Source organism: Symsagittifera roscoffensis, chromosome 8 (assembly GCF_963678635.1).
Source record: "Symsagittifera roscoffensis chromosome 8, txSymRosc1.1, whole genome shotgun sequence".
Classification (NCBI taxonomy): Eukaryota; Metazoa; Xenacoelomorpha; order Acoela; family Convolutidae; genus Symsagittifera; species Symsagittifera roscoffensis.
The window spans coordinates 39,741,073-39,753,176 of NC_087069.1; the positions used below are offsets into that span (position 1 = coordinate 39,741,073).

Sequence of the window (12,104 nt, forward strand, 5' to 3'; positions counted from 1 at the left end):
AAATCAAAACAAAATTTTACCACTACAAAATTTCGTATGGAAAGATAATTTACACATAGTCGAAGGACAGAGAAAAAGCGGGAGAACGAATGCTTCTCACGATCGCGAGAATCTTCTTTTTAAAATACTTTAGGCAACTAGGAAGGTTCACGTTAATGTTTTTAAAATTATACTTAGTTATTTTAAAAATCATTTTGCGAAAACCCGAGGAGTTTTGGCATAGAAAAAATTATTTTTAAATACACAGAGGGAAAGCTGCACTTTCCAAACACAAGCGAATACAGTATCTCTATAAGGGTCTAAAAATGGATAAAAAAGAAGTAAAATTCTGATATGTACCAGATTTAAACTCCCGACCTCAGGGCTCAACGTAACACGCCCTATGCATATGCGCCAACGACGCTTCACAAAAGTTAAACGATAGGGGCTCAGCTAAAGCTCGAGGAACCTGCTTGATAAAGTTTTCCAAAGAGAGCCACAGTTTTCCTACCACTTGCAATACCACAAATATACCATTCGAGATCGTGTATTCGAGCCCCTGCCATCCAAATGAAAGCTCTCACTTGACCTCTAGCTTCAGGTCAACCACAGCCCCATAGGCTTCGGCTGCAATAGTGGACACCGATTACAGCCACAAATTTAGCATTGCAAGCTGGCAGAAAGGAAAAAAAGGATAGTGACATAATATCTGTATGAATGTATTATGGATTCGGCCCTATGGGCCCGAGAATATTCCCTTCAACAAGATTAAGTTTGCTGTTCAAATTCTCCAAGCACTGGAGATAAGTTCGTAAGTTTCTCCATAGAAAGACAAGACTTCGTTATTTCAGCCCTAATCTGTCTCTGAATTTAACGCTGAATGCTCTGAAAAATTCTGCCCGCATTTGAATAATCGTGGTTTCTTGTGTTTGAAGACGATATCATTATCTGATCTCAAATCACGCCCTGGGTCTTTCAAATTCACATAATCGCTACCATCGAAATCGTACGCGCTATTAATACATTTGTCCAGTAGCAGAAGATCTTGTAACTGTAACTGTAAGGAAATGGGCAGAATATCGGTCGCAAGAACAAGATCTTTGTGGCTTTCGTTCACATAGCAAGAATTCTTGTATAATTCAGGAAGGTCATTGATGAGCATGATTTGATCCTTGGGGCACACCACTTGTCATGTGAAACTTTGAAGTATAGTGTCTATTCTAAGACTTTAGCACTTTGTGCTGGGTCGGTTTCCCTTAAAACGACTCAAAAATTGGTCACTAAGCGGATAAAACAAATCAATCGAAACAATTAGCAAAGAATAAAGTTTTTGCGAAGTCAAGAGAAATTGTTCTTGACTAACATATACCTACAAATCAAACGGGTATCAAAGTACGGAGCAAAATTCGAGATAAATATGGGTCTCAAGCAAGGCAATAGCTTCATACTTATACTTTTCTCAGTGTTTTAATGAAGCCTTCAAAGACATAGTTCTAAAGGACATTAGATAAAAACCAGAGCAGGGAGCGGCTGGGTAAATTTAGTCAGGAGTAAACATTCCATGTCTGCATTTGAAGATCAACGTGATGAAGTTAGGGTAGTGAACGTTGAAGCGGCGGCATGTCACGGAGCCGAATACCCGAAAAATAGATTCGTTCCGGGATAGCCGAAAAACAAATTTTTTCCGGATAGCCGAAAAAAAATTCGTTCCCGGATAGCCGAAAAATAAATTCTTTCCCGGATGGGCCCTTCCGTCATGCGACGGTACGTGCACAGGTTGGATAGGGCCATACAACCGCTATATGAATTTTTAAAATTTTGAAGTAATGATGTGTGTGACACTTTTTATGATCTTTGATCATTTTGTACAGATAGTTTAGAATTTTTAAAACCTGAACATGCACAAAATGTGCGAAAACGTTTGTTTGAATTTACAATTTTAACGCATTCTCAAGCTATATAAATACATCGACAAAATTTTATGAATAAATCAAGTCTATTTTAATGCATCAAGAGAATTGTCAAGTCTACCCTCCTCGATTACAGCACAGATAGAATTGTCTATGTTGGATGTATTTTTAAGTTTTTTTTGCACCCCCTAAAGCAGAGGATTGCACTCCTCAGACGCACAAAACTTATTTTTGTACTTATATAGTTAATTGTGTCCGAGTATGATTCGTTCCGTTTTTCGCTTAGTTTCTCTGCTAGATTCTGGACGGTTTTTGTAGAGCCCGGTGCTGCTCCTCCGGTACACGCAAAAATTAGTGTAACAAAGCTGCTGTGTTCAACAGACAGAATTCTTTGTTGGTATTTTAATGTTTTGACACTCTCATGATATTTAAAGGCGTCAGATATAGTTTTAGGGCAGGATTTAGCATGGGGGTTGAAAATTTTTACACCGAAAAAGGTTCGGCTGAATCGGCCTCCCCAGAGTCCATATGCCTTGATGTCAAGTCGAGCGTCATCTTCAGTAGTGGTTCTTTTGTTGTGAAAGCTTTCGCCTTCCAACGATTGAAGTTTCGGCTCTATTTCAAATCATGGCATACTTCGTCCAGGAGTATCGCAAAGGTATCGCGAATTTTATTATATCTTAGGTGAGTGTATCCAACTTTGCGACAGTTTAGGGAGTGGGTTAGTGTGAACGGTTGTCCACACGGGCATGCATGTGGGGTGTTTAGTAGTTCCCATCATATCTCAGATGTAATCCATCTTTAAACTCTGATTTGTTGAGGGAGAATTAGTATTTTTTAGGGGGAGCACGCTTAGCCAGTTCAATGCTCCTTTCTGTGACGCTATTTTTATTGTCAGTTTTTTCTCTGATGAGCAATTTCCATAATTTTAGCCGTTTTTTGAGAGTGTGATGTTCTGTTTCTCAGTTTTCATGTTTCTATTTATCAGACTTTGTTCCGTTTCAGCTATTTCTGTATCACTGTTTTGTAACTGATCACAAATGGCTCTGTAGTTTTTGTAAAAGTCATAGTTTTTGGAAAAGTCCGTGTTACTGAGGAGGTCTAATCCTCCCATTCTTAGTGGTTGCGATCTTCATCGGTTATATGGTTTTTACCAGTAACACTAGGAAGTAGCTGCTGCCTTACTTTTTTCTCAATTTCAACCATTTTCTTAAAAGTTTCGGGAGTTTTTCTGGTTAGAAAGCTTAATTTATTTTGAACTGCCTTTGTGTACTCATTTTGTGGTGATGTTTTAGCTATTTTGGAAAACTGTTCAGTTAGAGTAGCTGTCTTTTCAATTTTGCTTTCGATGTACTTATCGCATGCTGATGGTGTTCCTATGACCGATCCAAGGATTCTAAAACCGTCTACCATTGTAATATTTGTTCCGTCGAATACTTTTATGGCTCTTTCACGACAGTTTTCCTTTCCTATGAAATGACACTTGGAAGGCTTCACATTGTACCTGAAAGCTTTTCCGTGCACATCTAGGTTGTCCATGCACATCTAGGTACGCCCCACCCCCTCCCGCCTATTCGGGATAGGCGAACTTTTGGATCGACTCAACAATTACCCCCCTTACCCATTTTTTAAAACGGTGGAAGGGGCGAGACTCGTTACTAGGTACCTTAAGAGGAATAGTTAAAGAGATCATGCAAACTTACTTGAAAACATTGTTTTCTTACTTAGGGTACTCTTTCTGTACCACCCCACACACACACACACGTTTAGTCCCATCACACACACGTTTGACCCACCACGCCCCCCCCCCTCCTGGCAAAGATTTTTTTTTAATTTTGACCAAAATTGCGTTTTTTAGAGCGCGCTCCCCTTCAAAATTTGCATTTATTGAAAAATTTTATGGTTTGTCGGCCAAAAATGGATATCATAAAACATACCAAAGAGAGAACCTTTGGTTGGCGAGGGGGTCGGATCCCTTTCGAGGTCGGACTTTTGTTGTTAATTAATTCAATGAGAGTAAAAAAAATTAGCCAACCAAATCTCTTAAAATTTCTTGGAATTTTTTTAACTAACAGGCTGCAAAGTTTTGAGGCATTTTTTGTCCAATTAAAACTTGTCTCAATTTATTGAGAGGTTAAGGATTTAATTTAAATAAAATGGGAGCTAATTAGTTTTTTGGGCTATCCCGGAATGCAGCTCCGTGGGTACGCACCGTTGAAGCATCTCCTCAATTGCATCCTGTGGAATGAAATTCTTGAACTGTTGATGACTTTGCTGGCAATGCATCGGTGGAAATTGCACAAAAATGTGCCAGATGGTCATATTTGGAAGTTTGTTAAATTGCTATCTGCAGTTTTACCATAATAATCCAGCACGAGTAGAGTTATCTTGTTCCCGATAGAGAATCAAGAGTTACGAAAGATGGATCGAGAAGACAATCAATTGGACCAGATTGACCCTTGAGTGGAAAGGTGGACAGCTGAAGCTGCCCAATGGTTCAGATGAAAACTTACTCTTGATTTCAAACTTGTATATTCAAAACTACTTGAGTTAACCTTACTTGCCTTAAATCAGTTCTAGAGTTGCTCCACAATTTAGTTATTCATTTTTAGAGGTCGTGACGGTAAGTGAGTACCCAATTTAAATTTCATGACTGTGTTTTATGTGGTTATGTTGAGTTAAGGAGAGTTTTTAGATTGATCCATCTGAAATGGATCGAAGGTCGAGTGTCCAATGAAAACTAACGGTATAATTAAGGTTCCGACCGCATGAGGTACACAAACACAAGAGATAGTATCCCTGACTCTTGAGCCAATGGTTATAGTGCCTATTTCTCTTAGCCTCATATGTGATTTAAGTAGACGACTATTACATAGTGTTTTCATGGCATCAAGACTGCGGGATTGAAACCATTTGACGCAGCTCCGGGCTACATGCCCATTCTAGAGTACCGGTGGTGCTGTTTAACGGGAACGTGTTCACCTTCTGTTTGAACTGTGATAGCTTTTTATAAAAAATCGAGAAAAATTCCCAGTGTGCTTTCGAAAACGAGGCCTAACTAACCGAGTAAGAGCGACCACTAGAGGGACAAAAAACGGGTAAAAGACAAAGAGCGAAACAAAAAACGAAAAAGATTAGAAATAGGAACAAAAACGATAAAAATTTAAAAAGGACAGTGGCTTTGATTTCCAGATTAGGTGGATCAATTTTTTATAATAATTAACTCAGTATACCCATACTGATTTCAAATAAGACCGATCGATTTGACCAAATCAGGAACGTTAAACAGGTGCCCGAGTTCGGGGCTTCGAATGGTTTTCAGATAGCCTTGCGACCTCAGTGGACTAATAGGAGACTTGATTGGGACAGGTGACCAGGCAAGCGGCCAACTGATTCTCAGGACGGGGAGCAGGAGACACGTGACTGGGAAGAGACTACCAGCAGCGTGACCAGAGCAGTACAGAAGAAAGTGCGAAGGGATCACAAAGTGGTTCTGTTTGGTCAAACGGGTATCGTTAAAATCTACTTTATAATTTACGAGATAAGTGTAAAAATGAATATGCGAGTCACCACTGTTTTGAGGAAATTTTCTTGCTTGAGCAGAGCTTGGAAGCAGGTTCATCGGAATTTCTCTCGAGAGCCTTAGCACCAATTGCGCTTAGGGTATTTTTCTGCTTGAGTGGTGGGCTAGATAGGGGGGAGGCTAGAAGGGGGGCTGGTTAAGATAGAGGTTGGTGGTTGGAAATTTTTTAAAAAAGGGGGGCTTCCTTGCAGTAACTATACAATCGATATTGTCGATATAGTTACCATAGATTGACTAGAGTCTAGAACAATCTGGTTACAGACCCAGAACAAGATTTGCAACGCGAAGCTACCCGATAAAAAAACTCGAATTAAGGTAGGTAACCTTGCCGGATCGGGTGGGGGATCGGAAATAGACGTTTGAGAACCCCATGAGAAGGTTAGTAGGGGAGGAAAAACCTGTGACAGTCAGGTACCAGACAAATTTATTTCTTCTCAAAAAACGGCTTTTGTTGCTTTTGCATTTTGAGTACTTTTATTTTTTCCTGTTTTTAATTTTTTTAGCTGTTTTTTTTTGTTTCCGGTTTTCGTTATTTCAGGCAGTATTGGTGCATCGGCAACCATAAAAACTTTTTAAAACAAGTTGTATTTCGACTTGCAATGTGTTTAACTAGGAAAGGGAATTTCACCGAAACTCAATAGAATTTGGTTGACAGAATTGGGTTTTGGTGAAATTTTTACACAAGCTCTAAAGGTGGTACTGGGATAGAGGATTGATCAGCCCAACACCCGAGTTAAGTACTGCAAAATTCAATACGAATTCCGGAGGTGGTACTGGGATAGTAGATAAAGTGCCCAGACACTTGAGCTACGGCAGTGGAGGAAGATACGAAAGTCTGGAATCGTGATCTAAGGGTCCCAACACTTGAGTCCTGGGTTAGAGATCTAAGGGTCCCAACACTTTACCGAAGGGTTTCAACACTTTACCGAAGGGTTTCAACACTGTATCAAAGGGTCCCAACACTTGCGCGAAGGGTCCCAACACTTTGCCGAAGGGTCCCATTACTTTGGCGAAGGCTCCCAACACTTTACCGACGGGTCCCAGCACTTTGTCGAAGGATACCAACACTTTATCGAAGGATCGGAACACTTGAGCGAAGGGTCGCAACACTTTACCGAAAGGTCCCAACACTTCGTTGAAGAGTCCTAACACTTTACTGACGGATCCCAACACTTTGGCGAAGGGTCCCATCACTTTACCTAAGGGCCCCAATGCTTTGGCGTAGGGTTCCAACACTTTAGCGAAGGGTCCTAACACTTGAGCGAAGGGTCCCAACACTTTAGCGAAGGGTCCGAACACTTTACCGAAGGGTCCCAATACTTTGGCGAAGGGTTCCAACACTTCAGAGTAGGGTCCCAACACTTGAGCGAAGGGTTTCAAGACTTTGACGAAGGGTCCCAACACTTTGGCGAAGGGTCCCAACACTTTAGCGAAGGGTCATAACACTTACCGAAGGGTCCAAACACTTTGGCGAAGGGTCCCAACACTTTAGCGAAGGGTCCCAAGATATAATTGAAAGGTCCCTACACTTGAGCGAAGGGTCCCACTACTTTAGCGAAGGGTACCAGCACTTGAGCAAAGGGTCCCAACACTTTAACGAAGAATTCCCACACATTATCAAAGGGTCCTAGCACTTTATTGAAAGTTCCCAACACTTGAGCAAAAGGTCCCAACACTGTCTCGAAGGGTCCCAACACTTTAGCGAAGGATCCCCACACTATAGCGAAGGATACAAACGCTTGACTTAGGGTTTCAAAATTTCTGGTGCGACGATTTTGACCAGTTTTTTGAACAATTTAGGGGTTTTTCTTATATTTTGATTAGATTTTACAATAGGAACTTGTAAATATTAGAGTTGGAAAAAAAACTGTAGATATAAAAGATGAAGAGAACGAGAGTGCCGCTAGTGGAAAGGAAAGGAATAGGAAAAACCAATCCTCAGCGCTGCGGAAATAAACAGCAAAAACCCGAGAGTAACGAGAAAATTTTTTTCAGTGATAATGGTTAACACAAGAAGCAACAAGGAGCAGAAGACCGATGACAAACTGAAGGAAAAACCGAATGTGACAATCAAGGAAATTGATCTTGAGACGCCAGATCAAAGCATAGATGGAACGGAACGGAAAACAATGGAGTCGATACCTATGCATAATGTAGAAGAGCCAGTAACAAAGACATTATACTTCTCGCAAATAGGCAATGGGGACGAAACTACCACCAAAATACTGGAAACGATGAAGGATGACTCACAAACGAAGAGAACGTCGGTCACGGAGAAGTTGGCAGCGATGGTTGGGATGAGACCCAAAGAAAAAGAGGAGGTGACAACGGTATCTGAAAAAATCAGAGCTTTTGGCACGGTTTCCACGATAGCAATGGAAAAAACCCGTAGAAGGAGCAAGTCACAGAGAGAATAGCGGGTAACCGGGATAGGCGGTCAATAGTGTCGGAAGCACTTTTAGTTAAGCTGGGGGACTTGATGTCAGAGTAGGATCAGATAGACAAAAAACTGGTGTGCAGAGAAGAGGACCGCCATGAATTGAAAAAAGAATTTTGACACAATAAGAATGAGAATCTTGACAACTATTTCAATTTAGCAAGAGCCATTGAGGAAAACTTGCAACAGATAGCGAGCAAGGTCGAGACGATCGACCAGGAACGAGAGAAACGTTTCAAAAAAACCATGCAGAAAATGAAGAAACGTTCTGAGACCATGAATGACAAATTGTGTAATCTAGAGACGAGAACAGACACAATGAGCAGGGGTCAAGCAGAAAGTTTTTGTGCCATACAATCAAAATGGGATGCTCTTTTGAGGAATTCTATTCCAGGAAAAAAACAATAGCAGATAGAACTGAAAAGCAACCTTGAACAAAAGTTGATTTTGTGGAACCGCAACGCAAAAAACATGAGTCTACACAATTACCCCGGATCGACAATAGCATAGAATCAGGGATGACCAAAACTGCCATGAAAGGAAGAGCCTCAAATTTGATGAGGATACCAGGAGATTCAAGTGCACACACGAGTATAACACTTGATGCCATAACATGGGCGAGTACCTGGGAAATGATGAACAGGACACTTGATGCATTCGCCTCAAAGAATACAGACTCCAGAAAGACCTTCAAGAAATCGAAGAAATTCACAGACGATTCAGGTGCTTGCGTAAAAACCTGGGTTGAGAAAATGAGACTAACACTTGAGCAAGACAACATGAATGATGAGAAACAGGCTTGCACCGCAATTTTGAGCAATCTAGAGGGCAGAGCACTAAAGTGCGTGGTAGCCAAGAAGGAGAAGGAGCGTGACGCCGCACAAAAAATTCTTTGAAATACTGTTGAATTGATCTGGATCAGGAATGAAGGGACGACAAGCGATGATGCGATTTTAAAAAAGAAGACAAAGAGATGACGAATCGATTGATCGATTTTTGAATGATCCCGAGAGCTTGAGAAGAAGAAGTGATCCAGAGGAATTGACTAGAAGGAGAAACTTTAGCCTCACTTCAAAGTTTATCGACGGGGCGAAAAGTGACGACTTGAGAACGATGCTGGCAACGTATTATACGCTATCGAAAGATAATGCACAAACCCCGGAGGAGATTAGACAGAAGTCTAGAAAGTATATGTTAATGAAACCGAAGAAATACTCTTTTTCGGAGAGCAGAAACATGCAAGGAGGGGCAACAACAAAAGTCAACATGGTACAACCCTTGGGATGTTATGGACAAACGAAAATCGTGTGCGAATTATGGCTCGGCAAAAGATGAATGAGATACTCTCGATGACGAGATCAGAACCAGAGACCGGAGACAACTTGACAGGCAGGAGTAATTGCAAGGCTTTGAAACTGGTGACCGGGAAACCTTTTGGTATCACGATGATTGGGGCGAGAGATATGTCAAAAATCATGCTGGGCGGCCATGAACTAACGAGGAACCTGAGTGAACCGAGTGACCAAACATTAATGCTCAGTGATGTGTATGCGGATTAGACACCATAAGCCCGCAAACCCATTCTAGAGCACTCAGTTCATTACTCACGAGAGGTGCTGGTAAATTCATAAGGATAGACAGCAGATCTACACAAAAACTATAATAACATGTGACGAAGATCTAGCCGATCAAATCTTTCTAGGTCGAGAAGAACTAAAAGATAGATCGATCGGGCACTGCGCCATGCTGGAAGAAGATGGCAAGCATCTGGGAAGTGAAGCACACGTATCAGCACATATACTGGACATAAGTGGGAAGAAGACCCCACTACGAGGACTGTTGAACACAGGGGCCGTCTTGAGTTTAATACCATTTGAAACATGGAAAAAAATGGAATTCGACAAAGATGACCTGGTAGATACATGAATACGGCTGTCAGCGGCAAATAAGAGGGCGTTGCGGGTTTTAGGCAAGACACCGATAATATCCCTAAATCTGGGGGAGCGCTATAAGTCTGATCATTTCATTTTAGGCAGAGATTTCATCAGGAATTTCGAGATAGCAGTTGATCTTAACAATGCGATGTTCAGGATTCGAAACCCGGAAATGAAGTACGCAATTAAACCGGTAAACTTGATAATGTTGAGTGAGAATAAGGCCCTAGCTTTCTTGAGTAGGAGGGTGAGGTTGAAAGCGAACGAGGCTGCAATAGTAATTTGAGGATGAAGAAGTTTAATGAACAAAATTGCAAAAAACAAGTATGTTTAGTACCAAATCCGAATAGTCAGAGTGCTGCTATTTCAGGAAGATCCTTCTCGATAACCAAAATCCTTCTCGATGGCCTCTGCGTCAATGTTTTGTTGAATACTGTTTATATACCGGTCACAATCCAGTGGGGGAGGAAACTGGGATATTCATTTCCCGTGAAAACTAGATATGAAATTAATGAAAATGGGGGAAAATTACGTTCTTGATTTTCCAAATCACCAGCACAAGATTTGTATTTTAAGCAGATTGAAGAAAAAAAGTATTCATCAAGTCTTGTGAAGTTGCTTAAGTCAGAAACAGACGATGGACTTTCGAGGTCTTCAAATTTTCCAGAAAGACACACACCAGAAGAAATGGAAGTGAATAAACCGGGTTTACCAGAAATTAAACACCCAAGGGGAAAGTAGCAGAGAAACAGCTCGAAGACATCAAGGATGTGCTAGATAGGAATCAGGATGTTTTTTTTTCGAAATATAAAGCAAACATTGGGTGCTGTAATTTCGTTGAACAGAAATAGAGCTTGAGGAATTGGCGGTACCGCATAGGGAAAAGGCGAGTTGTATGACCCCAAACAAATCAGATGAATATAGAAAAAATAGAAAGAGACCTTACTAGTGTATGACATGTACCGTCCAAATCATCGTGGGCGTGTGGAGTAGTGATAGCCAAAAAAAAGGGGAACAACTTAGATTTTGTTGTTACTTTCGATATCTGAACTCCGTCACGGTGAAGGATGCCTATCCCATACCTAGAAAAGATGAGAATCTTTCGAAATTGTGAGATTCAAAGTTTTCTACAACTCTTGATCTACGGTCGGCTTTTTGGCAGGTATTACTCAGGAATCAAGACAGGGACAAAACGGGTTTTGCTTGCGAGCTGGGATTGTTCCAGTGGAAAAGGATACCTTTCGGTTTTTGCAACGCGACAGCCACGTTCCAGCGACTGATGGCAAAAGCAATGACAAGCGTGACAAAGAATTATGGCAACTTAGTTATGTGCTACGTAGATGACGTGGTGATTGCAACACCTACCCTGGAGGACCGCATCGAACGACTGGATGAGGTACTCGCATGCATGAAGAGGGCAAGATTGAAATGCAAGCCCTCGAAATGTGAGATTATGAAGGACTCAATTTAAATAAAATAAGAGAAATTATAAAACACCTCGGAAGGATGGTATTTAAACATGGCATCCTACCAGACCAAGATGCGGTAGAGGCAGTAATGACCTGAAAATCACCAAAAACTGAGCACCAGCTGATGCTTTTAGGGTTTTGACAATTACTACAAGGAGTTCATCAGGGGCTATGCGGACAAGATATATACGATGCAACAACTCATGAGGCACAAAGGCAAGAAATTCACGTGGAATAACGCGGCAGAAGAGTCATTTCAAAGAAAAAAAAGGAACTGTGTGAGGCACCTGTGCTAGGCATGCCAACAGAGAAAGGAACAAACTTACTGGACACTGATGCATCGGTGGTCGCGTACTCCATCAAGAACAGGAATGGAACGGGAAGACAGTCTTGAGACAAATAGCCTACGAGAGTAAAGTCTTGAGCGACACGGAAATGAAGTTCTAACTAAAGCGGAGATGTTCGCGGTTAACACCTTAGTGGAAAAGTACAGGGCAAATCCGGGTAAGGTTCCCATCAAGCTACGGGTCGACAACAGGGCACTCAGTTGGTTGAAGACGTACTCAATGAATCAGAGCTACATCGGGAGATGGATAGTCCGGTTGGATGGTTACAACATGATCATTGATCTTAGAACGAGGTACAAGCATCAAAACCCCGACAGCTTCAGCAAGGAGACTGAATTTTACGAAAGGCAGGAGCAGAGCAAGGCTGATAAAGTAAAAATCAAATATGGTTTTTCATTTATGGACAAGGAAACGTTTGATAACCTACCGTTCACGAAATGGCCCG

At 41.3% G+C, this 12,104-nt stretch overlaps 1 protein-coding gene across 1 annotated transcript; it reads right to left on the minus strand.

Moving 5' to 3' along the window:
- Positions 1-6,348: 6,348 nt before the first annotated feature.
- Positions 6,349-7,087, minus strand: LOC134853649 (uncharacterized). Its single transcript, XM_063869655.1, has 2 exons — positions 7,063-7,087; positions 6,349-6,896 (listed from the first exon to the last, which is right to left on the minus strand). Exons 1-2 carry the CDS (start codon positions 7,085-7,087, stop codon positions 6,349-6,351), a joined length of 573 nt encoding a protein of 190 aa, XP_063725725.1.
- Between the last annotated feature and the right edge of the window lie 5,017 nt (positions 7,088-12,104).